This window comes from Molossus molossus, unplaced genomic scaffold (assembly GCF_014108415.1).
Source record: "Molossus molossus isolate mMolMol1 unplaced genomic scaffold, mMolMol1.p scaffold_m16_p_11, whole genome shotgun sequence".
Lineage (NCBI taxonomy): Eukaryota > Metazoa > Chordata > Mammalia > Chiroptera > Molossidae > Molossus > Molossus molossus.
In genome coordinates, this window is record NW_023425346.1 from 51,171,596 (window position 1) to 51,190,507 (window position 18,912).

The 18,912-nt window shown below is 40.3% G+C and overlaps 1 protein-coding gene across 1 annotated transcript in view; it reads right to left on the minus strand.

Annotated features, from left to right (window-relative positions):
- NBEAL1 (neurobeachin like 1) overlaps positions 1-18,912 on the minus strand; it is a 201,847-nt gene that overhangs the window by 128,379 nt on the left and 54,556 nt on the right. Inside the window, exons 8-10 of the mRNA XM_036253508.1 lie at positions 15,039-15,345; positions 12,468-12,574; positions 1,477-1,563 (exon numbers count right to left, since the gene is read on the minus strand). Of these exons, the coding sequence (XP_036109401.1) occupies positions 1,477-1,563; positions 12,468-12,574; positions 15,039-15,345 (501 nt within the window). The remainder of the gene's footprint in view (positions 1-1,476; positions 1,564-12,467; positions 12,575-15,038; positions 15,346-18,912) is intronic.

Below are 18,912 nucleotides of genomic sequence, written 5' to 3' on the forward strand. Positions count from 1 at the left end.
AGCTAGTCACTCCAGATATAGGATTTCCCCCTCTCCCTCCCACTGAAAAAGATTTGAGAAAAAGGACACTGATTTGATCTTTGTTGTTTTAAGCCAACCTCTACCACTTTCAGGCAAGTTATTTAAGCTGTTATCTTGTTTTTTGTTGATGTTCTTTGTTTATTAAACATTACATATGTAACAAACATAATATGCATTAAACATTCTGCATACAGAACTTCATACAAATAATATGTTTCCTAGACTTTATCTAAGATGACTAGGCACCACAGTACCTAAAACTAGAAACACTAGTATAAATCTCTAGGAAGATGATAACTATTTTATTAATCTATAAGGCGTCCTTAAGAGGAACTAATACTTATAGAGAAATCTAAAACAGTACTCTAATTGATATTGCATATCCAGAATAGAAAATAATAAATTATTATGTCTCTTTCGATGCCACAACTCTATTTAAAAACTTGGAACATTAAGATAATGTTAATAGCCCTGGCCAGTTTGACTCAGCGGAAAGAGCACTGGCCCTTGGACCAAAGAGTTGCAGGTTCGATTCCAGTCAAGAGCACCTACCTCAGTTTTGGTTTGATCCCCAGCCCTAGTTGGGATCTTATGGGAGGCAACCAATTGATGTGTCTCTTTCACATCGATGTTTCTCTCTCTCTCCCTCCCTCCCGCTCTATCTGAAAATCAATGGAAAAATATCCTCAGGTGAGGAATAAAAAAAAAACAAAAACAAACAGATATACTCAGGTGGGGATTTAAAAAAAAAAGATAATGTTAATATGACATCATGTAAGCTCTTTCACAAACATTTTGGGAAAGAGAAAACAAAGCAATTTTGTTGGTGGTCTATTCAAACTAAATTACCTAATGTATTATAAAAAGCAACATAAATATTTTATTTCTACCCTATTCCCTTGTAGAGTTGAATATTTAGTAAAGAAAAAAGTTAACCCTTCTTTTAAATTAAGACTCAAAGAATTCAGCATCTTCTTCCCTTCCTCCAAGATTCAGATTGTCCATTGAATTATAATCATTATTTGTCAACAAGAAGCAAAGAATCAAGATATTAAAATTGACCATACATTTTCACAAACAAACCTCTAAAGTCCCAATACACCACAATGCTTAGAAAAGGAAGCCCCAAAAATAAGAAGTCACCACCAGGTGGACAGCATTGATACTGGGATTCCATTCCTGTACTTTATACCTCCTCACACTGAAAACACACACATACACAGATGGAATACTGTTAACCATTTATATTAACCACCAAGATTTTAATATATTTATCTTTTAGATTAAAAAATTAAAAATAAAAATTGCTCTTAACAATTTTCAAAAATAATTTATGAAGATTAAAATTAGATAATGTTTGTGTATTTTAACACAAAAGAAAAAAGTACAGGAATAGTTGCTCCCACTGACTGATTTTGGACTTCAGCTGAAACAAGATGCAGGCTTTGTAGATACCTGGTCCTCATTTATTTCTGTCAGTAATTTGTTGGCAAGGTCTTTCTCGTTCTTGTCTGCCACCTTATTGTTAGCATTTAAAAATAGCTGTTAAAAACAGAGACAAGAATAATGGAGAAAGAACATTGAATTGTTAACCTATAAGCAGAAATGAAGTTTAAATGGATTTCCATGTCTTGAAAATTAATCTAAGGATCCACTTGTGAAGTACACCACTTTTAAACTGACGATTAATTATTCGTTTTTTATAACAAACATTAGTTCACATACTATAATTATTATTTATTTCTCTCTTGGAATTCAAAGTTACTAAAATAAGAAACAGCAATAATTAGTTTATATTCCTAAATTCTTAAAGAATCAGCAGAGACTATCTCACAGAAAAAAACAACAACAATGTGCTACTGATACAGACTAAACTGTAGTAATAATATACAGTAAGAATTCTGCAGTTGCCCTAGCCAGTTTGACTTAGCAGTTAAAGTGTCGGCCTGTGGACCAAAGAGTGGTGGGTTCGATTCTAGTCAAGGACACGGTTGCAGTTCAGTTCCTGGCCCTGGTCAGGGTCATGCGGGAGGCAACGGATCCGATATGCCTCTGTCCCACTGATGTCTCTCTCTCTCTCCCCCCCGCCTCCCTCCCACTGTCTGAAGACAAATGGAAAAATATCCTCAGGTGAGGACTTAAAAAACAGAGTTCTGTAGTTAAGTATGTTTGTGGAATGCTATTAAACTAACTTTAAAAAGGGTTCTAGGTTCTTTACAGAAATATTTTTCAAAATCTCAAATATATTAATGTGTACTTTGACAAGAAAGGTCAACTTGCAGCTTTTTCCAAATATATCTGAACACACATTTTGTTAATTCTATAACAGTTTTCTCCATATACAAATCAACAGTTGTGGGAGTGGGGGGCTGGAAGATGGACGATTTGTAACCTTGTGTTAATGCAGTCTCACTATCTGGCCAGCCCAGGTGAATTGAGTGCTTCATTTGCATGTGAGTAAGATAAGGTTTGCATGGGTGGACTAATGGATCCTAGGACTCAAGATTGTCTGTCTGTTATTTTTTAGTTTCTTTTTTATCCTCACCCGAGGATATTTTTCCATTTTTTGTACAGATAGAGTGGGAGGGAGAGAGAGGAAGGGAGAGAGAGAGAGAAACATCGACGTGAAGGGACACATCGAGTGGCTGCCACCCGCACGACCAACCAGGGTCGGGGACAAACTGCAACCGAAGTACGTGCCCTTAGCGGGAACCGAACCGGGTATCTCCAGACCACAGGCCGACGCTCTAACCGCTGAGCCAAACTGGCCAGGGCTAGTTTCAAAGTCTCTTTCCACCATAAAAAGCAAGAGACAAAGCTAGGCTGTATTGTTTGCAGAGATGCCATCTCAAGGAAATAATTTACATAAATCCACTTGTAACCTGGGGGAACCAATCTGCAAATAAATGGGACTGGAGCATTTACTCCCTTACAAAGCTCCCCCTCATTCCAAGCAGCGTGTGCTTGTAGTTTCATTGCATTGCACCCATCCTGGCAGGCTGAGAGACGGCAAGTGGTGACCCCCACAACGTGACCAGGTACACAGCGGCAAGATTAGACATGACCAGCAACGTAACAGTATGCAAAAGGGAATTAGAGATCCTGATCCAAAGTAAACTTCACTCGAGAAAGCGTTTTCTCGAGCCAGCGATAACTGGCTTGGGACAGCTGCCCACATATCTAGTGTTGTGAGGTGTTTCCAGTAAGACAGCATGGGGTTGAGATTTTCTTAAGATCAGCAACTTTATGTGTGAGTCTTACAACAGCTGCTGAAAGCGGCTCAGTGCTCTGCATCGGAGTGGAAGCTCTTGCAACTTCTGAGGGACGTACAGGCGTTCTGCCCGTGGTTCCCTAGGGAGGGCACATTGGATTCTGACAGGTGATTCAAAGTAGGTAAGACTTTTAGGGTACACAAAGATTTAGGGTGTAAAATTTCCACCTTGACCCTTCTTTTTTGACGACTGCTATTTACAGCATTGCAGCAGCTGACTCAGGAGATCAGTCCCAGCAGCTGGCTCTCTAACCTACCCTTCGGAGGATACTCTGGAGCCAACCGCCCCCAAATGATCACCAAAGGAGGAAAGTTCCCCTCCCCCTCCTCCACTTTCGTGGAAAATTTCTTAGCCTCACCACGCACAACAATGGAGGGCTGTCTTATAGAGGCCAGAAAAGTAGGCGACCTTGGGGCTTTCCCAGCTATAATACGGCCAGGTCAACAACCTGTGCACGAATGTCTGCCCTATCAGGTTTTTAAAGAATTCAGGCAACGCATAAAGGAAAATGGTTTGCAAAGTTCCTTTACTATAGGAATGTGGGAGGGAATAGTTGGTAGTTATCTGATGACTCCCTGGGATTGAACTGCGCTAGTAAAAACTGTTGACGCTGGCCCAATTCGCCATGTGGAAATTCAAACAGAGGGTTGGAGACCTCCAAGCCTCCACAGAAAGAAGTGCTGGCCTGGGTCTTATCACCACCACAGAATTAACCCTTAAGGAGTCTGATGATATTTGTTTAGTTCCCACAGGAGTGTATGGCTCCTTGCCAGAGGGGAAAGTAGGTTTAGTGATTGGAAGGTCTAGTTTAACAATGAAAGGAATACAAGTGATGCCAGGGGTAATTGACTCAGATTTTGAAGGAGAAATTAAAGTAATGCTTAAGGCTGTGGGCTTTCATGTATTAACACTGGAACCCGAATAGCTCAACTCCTTTTGTTACCCTACTGGGTTCCTGGAGCCAACTTCACAAAAAGAGGGAATTTAGGGTTTGGGAGCACTGGTCAGTGTGATGTTTTCTGGACTGCGGCTATTGATACCAAAAAACCCTTGCTCTCTATTAATATACAAGGGCAACTATTTTCAGGATTAGTGGATTCAGGGGCAGACATTTCTATTATAACAACACGGGAATGGCCTAAAAAATGGCCTAAAGCCCCAGTACCTCTGATAGTAACCGGAGAGGGAAGAACTCAAGCTCCTCAACAAAGTACTCACTCCCTTTCCTGTACAGGTCCAGATGGACAAAAAGGATGGATTCAACCTTATGTCATGGAGTCTCCCCTAAATTTGTGGGGAAGGGATCTTCTTTCTCAATGGGGAATGGTTATTTAAACCCAGCCTTTTGGCTAGGTGTCACTGGTAAAATTCCCCTCCTTTCATTGGCCTGGAAAACAACAGTGCCAATATGGGTTGATCAGTGGCCCTTAAAAGGGAAAAAATTGTTACATGCAAACAGATTAGTTAAAAGAAGCAATTAGAAGCAGGTCATATAGAACCTTCAGTCAGTCCCTGGAACACTCCTATTTTTGTAATTCCTAAAAAAGGTGAAAAATGGGGATTACTACATGATTTGAGGGCAATCAATGCTATTATAAATCTAATAGCCAAAGGTAGAAAAAGAACACAAGAACTAAGAGAATATAACCCTCAGATTCTACATTTGCCTCTTACTCAGGAACAATTTACCACTTTCATTTTCCAGGCAACAGACTTTCAAATAGCTCTAGCAGATTTCATTGGAGAAATTAATTACTCTCTTCCAGCAAAAAACTTCTTGCAAAATATTCCTCAGTTACACCTTAACTTGGTTCAAAAAATCAGTAATACCCCATGACCTAGGGCTAGAACTATATTCATTGACAGATCAGGTAAATCTCACAAAGCAGGAGTAGCCTGCAAAAAAAATGAGAAATGGAAAAATAACAGCAGCCTTGACACTGGGTCAACTTAAGGTGCTAAATTGTTGGATACCACATTACCCTTTCAACATTTTAGAGAAGAGCCCTTAAATATAGTTAGTGATTCACAGTATGTAGTTAAAGTGTTACGAAGAATAGAACAAGCCTTTATTAAGCCTTTAACTGATCAATATCTATTAACCTTATTTTTGTCTCTCCAAGCTTTAAATAATCCTATTTTTATAACCCACATTCGATCTCATTCCACACTCCCCGGACCTTTAACACAAGGAATCAACAGGCAGATGCCATCGTAGCAACAACTCTTGCATTTCAGCAAGCACAGTGTTCATATGCCTTTTTTCACCAAAATGCTCGAGCACTCATGAAAACCTTTCATTTGACTCTCTTGCAAGCTCAAGATACTATTAAGGCTTGTCCAGATTGCCAACTTTCCAGAGGGACTCCAATATCAGCAGGCGTCAATCCTTGGGGTTTATCCCCTAATGCCTTACAGCAAACAGATGTAACACATATTCATCATTTGGTTGATTTCAATGGGTACATGTTACTACAGATACCCATTCCAATTTTCTATATGCAACCGCCGCTACCGGGGGAAAAGCCAAAGACGTTAAGCGTCACTGGCTGTCCTATTTTGCACATATGGGGGTGCCACTGGAAATTAAAACAGATAATGGGGCCAGCTTATATATCTGAAAGCACTGAATTATCTCTCCAACAATGGAGCATTAGCCATAAAACTCCTATAACCCTACAGGACAAGCTACTGTTGAATGTGCTCATGCTACTTTAAAATTATTAATTATAAAACAAAAAGGGAGGAGTATGGGTGAACCCCCTGTAAAACAGCTTTCTCAGGCAATCTATACCTTAAAATTTTAATCGAGATCGCTTTGGCTCTATAGCTGCAGAGTGACATGTTCAATAAAAGGCTTCTGCCACAGGGCCCAAACCTTTAGTCCGGTACAGAGATCCACAGCAAGGACCTGAATGGCAAGGTCCTGCAGAGTTACTGGCTTAGGGGCGGGGATATGCTTGTGTTTTATCCCCTACATGTCCCAAGTGGCTGGCGGCTCAGCGGCTAAAACCTTACCATAAACAAGGACCTGCCCTTAAACCTGACTCCTCAAATGATACAGCTGACCTTGGACACTAATCATAAAACTCGCACTCGGTCCTGAACTCAGTGACCTGGGCCCTAAGGCCAAATGACTCCATTTTTATCGTCAATGGACTTTCCATGATATTTTTCCAATAATAGGTTAATTACCCCTAGAAGTAAAGAAATTTTGCCTATGGTTATAGTTGCCCCACGTATTGGGAGGCTCCAGTGAGATTCCTGGTGTTTTGGGACACCAAGGGCTAGACGCGTAAGATGGGCAGCCTCTCAAGACATCCCCAAAAAGATTAAAGGAAACCTGGTAAAAGTCTCTGGAGGTGTGTTCTGGGTGACCGGTCTATCTGGTTGAGAGTGAGAGGACCGGACATGGCGCATGGCATATTCTGTTCATTCAGACCCACCACTGGGGCAGAAGGGGAGACTAATCACCTCCCAAGTGGCATAGGCGCCACTCAGGATAGGAAATTTCTTTTTCTTTTTGGTATGTGCCCCTAGCGGGAACTGAACCCAAGACTGACACTCCAACCACTGAGCCAAACCAGCCAGGGCAGGATAGGAGATTCCTTGAAGGAAATTCAAATTGTGTGTGAATGACCGTGCTCCACAATGCTTGTTACTGAGCCTGTGCCAGTCCTAACCTGCGCAGGGAGCGGCCAGGTGGACAAAGCAAAAGTTTCTATCTTGTGTGTCTTTCCTTGTTTTTGTCCTAGTCTGACTCACTACTGTGTCTCCCTCAACTTTGTTATAGTTAGTTTAATCATGGATAGCAGCCCTAGTGCCCAGCAGACCTCACTGGGTTGCATTTTGAAACATTCTTAGAGAAGGATTTGAGGAAGGTTCTGATTAGGGTACAAATACTGGTAGTGGACCCCAAACTGGGACCCAAGAGAAACCTGGGCAAAGGTAGGGAAGTGCCTGCAAGGCAGAGATACAGCCAAAGGCCCAAACAAACTTCTGGCGCAAATACTTACTCTTTGGGTCCTAATGAGAGATTGCCTTGATCTTGTGCAGGAGGCTAGTAAGGTGGGGAAGCAAGGAGTAGTGAAAGACTTGAGGAAAGCAGAGAAAGGCTATGAGTCCTTAAAAACTCCCCTACCGTCTTCCACTACAGCTGTGATTAATATTTGTGCTTTGAAGACCTGGAAAGCACTCCCAACAAAAGGGAAAATTCGCTATATCATACATCCATCAGACAAAGACCTGAAAAGCCGTATCAAGATTTTGTAGCCAGGTTGCTACAGGCAGTTAACAGAATAATTAGTGATTCAAGGGCTGTCCTTGCCAGTGGGTTGCCCTGTGCGTCCTGCATGGCGCTGAGCTTTGGAACTGGGGTCCGCTTTGGGACTGGGGTCCAGTGTGGAGAGCCCCTCATCCTGGGAAAATGGGCGGCAGGCAGGCAGGCAATTGCACAGGCACTCACCAGGAGGCTGCAGGGGCTGCAGGGCTCCCCAGGGAGGGCAATCAGGCCACAGAAGGGGTGTGTTCCTTCGGTGCCAGCCTGGGCAGCTCCTCTGTCTGCCACCCCAAGTTTGGCAGCAAGTTTCCAACTGGCTTCTCTGAACTTTGGGGAGTTGAAAATAGGAATGCCAGGCATGGGTGCTAAGTGCTCTTGGAAAGCATTGAAAAACATTCTGCCCCAAGTATACATGAGTGCTAGGAGGACACTTCACTTTCCTGCGTCCTTTTGAAAACCTGGGGTCAGAGGAAGTTTTCCCATCCCTCTGCCCATGGTTTAACCCAAATACTGCCGGCGGGAGGGCTTCCTTGGACACCTTTCACCGTGTTCTCCTGTTAGGCCTAATGGTCCATTTGGTTGAATTAGCAAAGGTCATAGTAGCAGCCTTAAGGGAAACAGGGCCCATGGAAAAGGATCACCCTAGGAAGGGTCAGGATGGCAGGCCTAGGTCCCAATTAGGGATAAAAAAGACTAGGACAAAGTCAGGTGTAGAGGATACTGGTGCAGCAGACTCAGCCCTGACTGACCCAATGGGCCCCTAACCTACCTGTGGGCTTCAAAGAGGACTATATACCTTGGGAAGAATACTGTTGACTCATTCATTTCTGGTCATGCCGGAGTACCCATTTTCCCTACTCAGATGTAATCTTCTCCAGTGACTGTTCAATTACTGAACACTGCCACTCCAGGCCAGCCCCACATCAAGTTCTACAAGACTTTGGCCATCAATCCTGCCAGCCTGCCTCCTGCATGATGTGATGACCTGGAAAAACCTCTAAAGAACTACCTGGAGGTAGCTGACTCAGTGCAGACGGCCCACCCAGACCTCAAGGATGTTCCACTGCCTTCATCAGTAGAGGTATTATTGTTCATGGACGAGAGCAGCTATGTCCAGGAAGAAATTAGGTATGTTAAGGCAGCAGTAATAACTCTGGACTGTGTCTCAGTCATTAAGTAGGGGAACTTAAGCCCAATGGCCTTAACTCATAGCCCTAATCCAGGCTCTCCGATGGGGCAAGAGAAAAATCTGCTGCAGATCAGAAAGCTTGGGAGGCAGCCCTAAAACCAGTGGGGCCTCTCCAGATACTCTAGGTCAGAACATTTTGCAATGGCTGAACAGAAGCAAACCACCCAAGAATCAGTGGCTGATGGACACTGCCTGATGGGAGGCTGTTTTAGTCCCAGAGGCTTTAGGTCAGACTTTAGTCAACCATCTGCACCAGACTACCCACTTAGGTTACACCAAGCTTACTAAACTCCTGAGTGACAGGTAATGTCCAGTAAAGTCACAAGGAAAGGGAGAAGGCAGAGAGAAGCATAAATGTGTGGGTCTGACTAGGGAGGAGAAAAAGGAAAACTGGGCAATATGCAGATAGCAGATAGATTGAGCAAGCTCTCAGGTTAATGTCAGGGAAAGGGCTAGGAAAATCACAAAAGGTCTATGCAAGTAAAGAAAGATAATGCAGAGGAAATAAAAAAATAAGAAAGGATAAAAGAAAGGAACATACATATTACAGGAAGACAGAACCTTATCCAAATTTACTTTAGAAACTGGTGCAAACTGGAACACTCTGCTCCCCCTCGCCCTCTTACAGTTCTTGCAGGCCCTGCAGTCCACCCAGAAAGCTGTCCATAAACTCATCTGTGACGCCCTACCTGTACCCACCTTAGACCCTGTGTACCCTTTCCAGCCTGGGGACTCGATATGGTTCGCTGAGGACTCTGGCGAATGGTGTCCTCTATGCAGAAGACTGAAAAACGAGTGATGATGCTTCTAACCACAGCAGCAGTGGTGATCCCACAATTTCAAGAAAACAAAAAGGGGGAACATGTGGGGTTGGGGGGTTAGAAGACGGACAATTTGTAACCTTGTGTTAATGCATTCTCGCTTTCTGGCCAGCCCAGGTGAACTGAGTGCAAGATAACGTTTGCATGGGTGGACTAATGGATCCTAGGACTCAAGAATGTCTGTGTTTGTTATTTTTTAGTTTCAAAGTCTCTTTCTGCCATAAAAAGCAAGAGACAAAGCTAGGCTGTACTGTTTGCAGAGACGCCATCTCAAGGAAATAATTTGCATAAATCCACTTGTAACCTGGGGGAACCAATCTGCAAATAAATGGGACTGCGTCCAAAGATCTAGAGCATTTACTCCCTTGCAAAGCTCCCCCTCATTTCAAGCAGCGTGTGCTTGTAGTTTCATTGCATTGCACGGATCCCAGCAAGCCAAGAGACGGCAGTCAATTTTGAGTTTATTTTTTAGTATGGTGTAAGTTAGTGGTCTAGTTGTTTGTTTGTTTTTTGCATGTACCTGTCCAATTTTCCCAACACCACATATTGAAGAGAATGTCTTTACTTCATTGCATGCTCTTGCCTCCTTTGTCTAATATTAATTGACTATAAAGGCATATGGGTTTATTTCTGAGCTCTCTGACTTGTTACATTGATGTATATGTTTTTTTAAGATTTAAGTATAAGTTGCAAAACCATAAAAATCCTAGAAGTAAACATAGGCAGTAAAATCTCAGACATCTCTTATAGCAATGTTTGCCAATATATCTCCTAGGGCAAGTGAAACAAAGGAAAAAAAAACAAATAGGACTACATTAAATTAAAAAGCTTCTGCACAGCAAAAGAAACCATCCACAAAATGAAAAGGGAAACTACTGTCTCAAAGAACCTATTTGCTAATGAGACATCTGATAAGAGGTGAATTTCCAAAATATATAAAGAACTTTAACAACTCAACACCAGGAAGATAAACAGTCCAATTAGAAAATGGGCAAAGGGCCTGAATAAACACTTTTCCAAAGAGGACATACTGATGGCCAACAGACATATGAAAAAACACTCACTGCCACTAATCACCAGAGAGATGCAAATTAAAACCACAATCAAATATTACCTCACATCTGCCAGAATGGCTACCACCAGTAAATCAAACAACAAGTGCTAGCGAGGATGTGGAGGAAAGGGAACCCTAGTGCACTGTTGGTGGGAATGCAGACTGGTACAACCGCTGTGGAAAACAGTATGGAGTTGCCTCAAAAATTAAAAATGGAGCCCTGCTGCTCAGGTAGTGTTGCTCAGTGGATTGAGCATCACACCATGGACTGAGAGGTCCCGTTTGATTCCCAGTCACAACACATGCCTCGGTTGCAGGCTCAATCCCCAGAGGGAATGTACAGGAGGAAGCCAATCGATGTTTCTCTCACATAGATGTCTCTATCTCTCTTCCTCTCTCTCTCCAAAAAAAATCAATAAAAACAACCCTGGCCAGTTTGGCGCAGCAGCTGGAGCATCAGTCTGAGGTCCAGAGAGACCTAGGTTCGGTTCCTGCTAAGGGCACGTGCCTTGGTTGCAGTTTGTCTCCGGCCCTGGTTGAGTTGTGTGGGTAGCAGCCACTCGATGTGTCCCTTTCACGTCAATGTTTCTCTCCCTCCCGCTCTGTCTGAACAAAATATGGAAAAATGTCCTTGGGTAAGGATTTAAAAAAAAAAATCAATAAAACCATATTTAAAAAGTTAAAAAAAAAAAGATATCATCTCACGCTGATTAAGATGGCTATTATAAAAAAAAATTTTTAAATAACAACTCTTGATGAGGATGGGGAGAAACTAGAACCCTTATGTACTGTTGGTAGGAATAAAAAATAGTGCATCCATGAAAACACTATGGTGGTTCCTCAAACATTTTTAAATTGAATTAGTATACAATCTAGCAATCCCACTTCTGGATATATATCCAAAAGAACTAAAAGCAAGGTCTTGATGAGATATTTGTATACTCATATTCATAGCAACATTATCCATGACAGTCAAAAGGTGAAATCAGTCAGGTTTGTGTGGCTCAGTGGCTGAGCATCAACATAGGCCCAATCTTCAGTAGGGGGCATGCAGGAGGCAGACAATCGATGTTCTCTCTCATTGATGTTTCTATCTCTCTCTCTCCCTCTCACTTCCTTTCTCTCTAAAAAAAAAAAAAAAAAAAATCAGCCCTGGCCGGTTTGGCTCAACGGTTGGAACGTTGACCTGTGGACCAGAGAGTCCCGGATTTGGTTCCTGCTAGGGGCATGTTCAAAAAAAAAAAAAAAAGAAAAGAAAAAAAAATCAATAAAGAACAAAAAATAAATAAAATCAAAACAATGAATGAATAATACAAAATGTGGTATTCACACAAAATATTATATGGCTATATAATATTTAAAATAAATAAAATACTGCTATATGATAGATACAACATGGATGACTCCTGAGGACCTTATGCTAAATGAAATAAGGAAGTCAGTCACATACACACACACACACACACACACACACCCCATGCACAAAACACTGTATGATTCCACTTACATGAGGTACTTAGGTAAAATCAGAGACAGAAAATAGAATGATGGTTGCTGAGGGGAAGGGAAAATGTGGAGTTGTTTAACAGGTATAGACTTTCAGTTTTACCAAATGAAAAGAAATATGGAAAATGAAGGGTAGTGATGGTCTCACAACTGTATGAATGTGAAAGTAGTTAATAATGTGAAATTTACAGTTAAAAATGGTTAAGATAGTACCTTTTATATGTGTGTTTTACCACAATAAAAAAGTGGTAATAATATGTTCAAATTTGAATCAAACATAAAATAACTTCTTAAAAATCAAACAACAGTAATAATAGAAAAATACCTTGCAATTCTGTAGCAGTCGTATGAGATGTTCAAAGCAATTACTGTTAAGAAAAATGGCCTGAAGAACAGGCCTATCTGTGCAGTCTAACATGGCTGTGATGGTATCTAGAAGAATAAAAATAAAATCATCCGTTTATTAAGTAGGAAATTTGGAATCATAGAAATATTTACTCTAGCTGTATTTTAAATTTAGGCTTTTGAGATGACAAATAGATATAAAATAATTAGTAAATAATAGGGATGGGTAGTAGGAAAAAAATCTGTACTTCTTACTTGATAAGAAAAAAGAACACTTCTATATTTTATTATTAAAAATATTTAAATTTTTGGCCCTGGCCAGTTTGGCTCAGTGGTCCAGAGAGGCCCAGGTTCAATTCCCACTAAGGGCACGTACCTTGGTTGAAGTTTGTCCCCAGCTCTGTTGGGTCATGCAGGAGGCAGCCATTCAATGTATCCCTTTCACGTCAATGTTTCTCTCTCTCTCTCTCCCTCCCACTCTATCTGAACAAAAAAGAAAAAAAAAAGAAAGAAAAAAAAAAATTTAATTTTTGCCCTGGCCAGTTTGGCTCAGCGGTTAGAGTGTAAGCCCATGGACCAAAAAGTCGTGGGCTTGATTCCGGTCAAGGGCATGTACCCCAGTTGCAATACATCCCTGGTCCTGGTCAGGGCCATGTGGGAGGCAATCAGTCAATGTGTCTCTCTTACATCAATGTATCTCTGTCTCTGTCTCTCTCTCTCTCCCTCCCTCCCTTTCTCCCACCCACTCTATATGAAGATAAATGGAAAAATATCCTCAAGTGAAGATTAAAAAAAGAAATTTAACTTTTTATATAAGAGTGATATATATTTATTTCTCAGAGTTTACATAATTATTCTTTAATTATAATGCTTAAGTATAATCAACTGAGGTTCCCAACTTGCTATTACTAAGCAACACGTGGTTCTGTTTGGCAACATAATCTCATCTATGCAGTATAAAGTTAACATACAGTTATTATGAAAATGAGATTCAGTTAATTAATCCATTTGTGATGATGTTCTGCTCTTGTTTCCTACTGAAGGAATACCCCCATTCAGAAATCAAAGAACATCTGTAACCCTATGTTCATAGCAGTGCTATTTAAAATAGCCAAGATCTGGCAACAGTCCAAGTGCCCATCAGTATATGAGTGGATAAAAATGATGTGATACATTTACACAATGGGATACTCCTCAGCCATACAAAAAAAAAAAAGGAAATCTTACCTTTTGAATGGACCTGAAGATTACTATGCTAAGGGAAATAAGCCAGTCAGAGAAAGACAAATACAAGATGATCTCTCTTATATGTGGAATCTAATGAACAAAATAAACTAAACAAGATAGGAACAGAGGTATGGATACATGGAACAGACTGACAGTTATTAGAGGAGAGGAGGGTTGGGGAACTGGATGAAAGAAGGTGAAGGGACTAAGCAAAAACAAAACAGACACAGACAACAGTATAGTTGAAAGCTGGAGGGAAAGAAAGGTGGGGGTAGGTGGAGGGAGGCAAAGGCAGGATAAATGGGGACAGAAAGAGACTTTGCTTTGGGTGATGGGCGCACAATGCAGTGTGCAGATTATGTTTTGTTGAGTTGTACATTTGAAACTTGTAAGGTTTATAAACCAATGTCACCCCAATAAATTCAATTTAAAAAAAGAAGTCAAAGAACATTTGGCATAAGTAATATGATAGTTTACAACAAAAAACAAGTCCTTTCAATACAGTTTCAAATTTCCTTATAAACTTACAATTTATAATTATAAACCAACATGTTATAGCATATAAAAGGAGGAAACACATATAAGATGAATCTTATTCCCCTACACAAACACTATTGTAGTTACTCATTAAGTTTCACCAAGATTTTGACATCCAATATTTTTAAATTGGACACCACACCCACATAATCATTTGTCTTTAAGTCTGCAGAGCTACAAAACAAACCATTAATGTTGGTTATGTCTGTGTGACAGGATATAAAAAATTTCTATTATCTTTTTAATTATCTGAATTTCCTAGTTTAGCTATAATAAAAATATTTTAATTCTATAAAAGGAACTCTCAGTAATATTTTTATCAATCTAAGACAGGAATACAATAAAAAATCACATATTAGTGAAGGAGCTTGCAGAGACAGATAAATAAGCACAGAATGACCAACACAAAGAGAGGCAAAGAGAAACAAGACACACACACACACACACACACAGGTTCTGAGGAAAACAAAATAAAAAACAGAGGTTCTCTAGAGGAAGGACAGATGTTGAAGTAGTCTCTATAGAGATGTTACAGAAGCACATACAAAATTGATTTTATGTGATGTGATTCTCTGCAATAGGTTAGAAACTACAAATAGCACTTTCTGAAAATAAAGGGTGGTATGGAGGGATTGAGAAAAAAATAATAATAATCACACAAAAGCTGAATTAAACAATCAATACTTTCTATACAATGGCCTTGAATTTCAAATGAAAGTGGAAATATAAAAGTAAAAAACTAAGACTCAGAGAAAACTGAGTATAATAAACTTTATGTGATACTTACTCAGCATTTTAATCTGTAGAGCTATGAACCGGCTTTCCCACTCTCTGGACCTCCTTTGATTAGGTAAAGCTGAATGATCTGAATTTAGTAATTTAAAATAGTTCTCCAGTATAGTGCTGGTTTCCACTTGACGCTGGTCAGAACTGCTAGTGAGAAGGATATGTACCACTTCCGTAAGGCACTTCAGAGTCAGTTCTACCTTCCTACTCACTTCTTCAGGATTTCCATCCTCCCAGGAATCACAATCTGCCAAAACTCTCATAAGAACTTCCATGGTGGCTGGAGAAATTGCTTGCAAAGCATTCCTCTGAAACATGACAGACAACAAAAATGAAACCCAAAAAACTGAAGTTCTGTATGCTTGTAAAAAAATTTAACAAGACTTCAGACAACTTTTTTTTTTTTTTTTTAAACGCATTGACACTGCTGAAGTTTTATTTTATTTTTTTTTATTTATTTTTTTTATCCTCACCCGAGGATATTTTTCCATTTTTTGTACAGATAGAGTGGGAGGGAGAGAGAGAAAGGGAGAGAGAGAGAGAAACATCGATGTGAAAGGGACACATCAAGTGGCTGCCACCCGCACGATCAACCAGGGCCGGGGACAAACTGCAACCGAGGTACGTGCCCTTAGCGGGAACCGAACCCGGGTCTCTCCAGACCGTAGGCCGACACTCTAACCGCTGAGCCAAACTGGCCAGGGCCAGACAACTTTTTATTTTAGTAAATCAAATATAAAAATTTTTAAATCAGATACTTTGACAGACACTACTAGTGTTTTACAGGTCTTCATTTCCTCACTAATAGAATCCTTAATCAGACATCAACCTCCCCACAAAGAAAACTCACCACCCTCCCTTGCACTAGGAACAGCTATGTGATATAGTTTTGGTCAAGGATAGATGCTAGCAGACTATAAAGAGGATATCACTTTATAAATAAAAAGAAACAATCCTTTGCTTTTGGCCTTTTTACCTGTTTCCTATATGGAATGCAGACATCATGCTTGGAGCCACCTTTATATTAAAGAAATAAACCCAAGCCCGACCAGTGTGGCTCAGTGATTGAGCATTGACTCATGGACCAGGAGGTTGCTGGTTCAATTCCCAATCAGGGCACATGTCCAGGTTGTGGGCCAGGTTCCCAGTGGGGGACATGTAGGAGGTGGCCAATCGATATCCTCTCTCATCGATGTTTCTATCTCTCTCCCCCTCTCCCTTCCTCTCTCTCTAAAAATCAATAAAGAAAAAAAAAAAATTAAAGAAATAAACCCAAGAATTAAAGTAAGCAGACTATAGAGAGCAGAATAGAAATACTGAAGGATCTTGGTCCTTAGTGGTATCACTAAGCTACTGTACCAGCCCAGAACTGCCTACATCTGGATTTCTTATGTAACAATTAAAAATTTTAAAAATAAAGAAAACTCTATTTCGTTAAGCTTCTCTCAGGTTCTCTGTTGCTTACAGCAAATCCATCTCAAATGATACAGATATAAGTGGACTGGCGTGGCTCGAGTCAACAAATATATTTCTGAAATTCTAAGTAACTGGTAATTATTTGAATTGATTAAACTTAGAAATAAACAATATATATTGCCCTAAATTATTAAATTGACATATAATGAATAAGAACATAGTTATGCAAAATCATCTGAAAGTGAAAGCAATGAGGCTACTAGGACTTGTTATTATCAACATAATAAATAACATCAATAACAAGTACTCTTACACAAGAAATTGCTGATGGTCCACTCAACTTCCATTTTCCTCTGCTTCCTTATGAACAGAATCCCTGATATTTTGCTGGATACTAGGCTACCAGGGATAAGGATTACATTTCCTAACCTCCACTTCTGCTAAGGAAGCAAGTTTTGTCCAATTTTTAATCTGGATGTATTTATTTGCCCTCTTTGCAGTTGTCTGATGGAATTTAGCAAATGAGATAAAAAGACATTGAGTGTCAGCTTTTCAGTGTCTCCATCTTTGTGCCTATAATGCAGACATGATGGCCAGAAGTCTGGAACTACCTTGTAGCCTAAGAAATAGTAAGTAAAAATAACAAACTGACATTCAGGAGGAACATGAGTACCTGAAGATCCTAGAGCCACCAGATTAACTCTGGACTGCTTACTGCTGTTTTCTTTTTTCAATGACAGAAAAAAATAAACTTCTAATTTAAGCTGTTTTAACTTTATATTTACTGCTACTTACAAGGAATCACATAAATCTAACTAATACACCTGTGATTTACTTAGTTCTTATAAGCACAGGTACTTTGTTAAATGTTTTGTTTGTTTTTTTAATCTTTCTTGTTGAATGTATTACAGATGTTCCTCATTTTTCCCCCATTGACCCCCTCCTCCCCACTCCCGCCTTTTCCCACACTATTGTCTGTGTCCATTGGTTATGCATATAAGTTCTTTGGTTTATTTCGTCCCACCCCACAACCCCTTTCCCTTTGAGGTTTGTCATTCTAGCAATGAATGTGTACTTCTTAATCCCTTCACCTTTTTCACCCATTCCCCCAAACCCCCTCCCATCTAGCAGCCAACAAAATGTTCTCTGTATCTATGAGAATGTTTCTGTTCTGCTTGTTCATTTTGTTTGTAGATTCCATTGTCGATAGATATGTATTCATTGCCATTTTGTTTATTCATGTTTTTTATCTTTTTCTTCAAAAAGACCCTTCAACATTTCATATAATAATGGATTAGTGGTGATGAACTCCTTCGCTTTTCCTTGTCTGGGAAACTCTTCATACGGCCATCGATTCTAAATGACAGCTTTGCAGGATAGAGTAATCTTGGTTGTAGGTTCTTGCTTTTCATCACTCTGAATATTTCTTGCCACTCCCTTCTGGCCTGCAAAGTTTCTTTTGAGAAATCAGCTGACAGCCTTATGGGAACTCCCTTGTAGGTAATTAACTGCTTTTCTCTTGCTGCTTTTAAGATTCTCTATCTTGAACCTTTTGCATTTTGATGATGATGTGTCTTGGTGTGGGCCTCTTGGGGTTCATCTTGTTTGGGACTCTCTGTGCTTGCTAGACTTGTATGTCTATTTCCTTCACCAAGTTAGGAAAGTTTTCTGCCATTATTGTTTCAAATAGGGTTTCAATTTCTTGTTATCTCTCTTCTCCTTCTGGCACCAAGATGCGAATGTTGGCATGCTGGAAGTTGTCCCAGAGGCTCCTTACACTATCCTCATTTTTTTGGATTCTTTTTTCTTTTTGCTGTTCTGATTGGGCATTTTTTGCTTCCTTATATTCCAAATCGATGGTTTACTTCTTGGATTTACATATTCTACTATTGAATCTGTGTAAATTATTCTTTATTTCAGTTAGTGCCTCCTTCATTTCTGACTGTGCATCCATGATTTCTGACTGGTCCTTTTTTATGCTCTTGAGGCCCTCAATAAGTTCACTGAGGTTCTCACTAAGTTCATTGAGCATCCTTATAAGCAGTATTTTGAACTCAGCATCTGTTAGGTTGCTTATCTCCATTTCGCTTAGTTCTTTTATTTGGGTTTTGTTCTGTTCTTTCATTTGGGACCTGTTTGTCTCCTCATTTTGGCTGCCTCCCTGAGTTTGTTTCTGTGTATTACTTAACGAGAGGTATGGGGCTATCTGAGACTAGATGCTGCTTGTTTGAAAGAATTGAGGAAAACCTGAAGCAGGATCCAAGACAGGCCAATCCTATGATTAAGCAAGTGGCAACAGCTTGGGTGGACCTGAAAGATGGGGGGCGGGGCCTCAGAGCATCACCAGGGCGGGGCTACCTGTGTGAACCAGGTTGCTGGAGACCCAGATATGGCGACTGTCTGCCGCCCCAGGGAAGGGCTCACCAAAGGAACAAAGGCCTCTGACAGCACATTTGTCC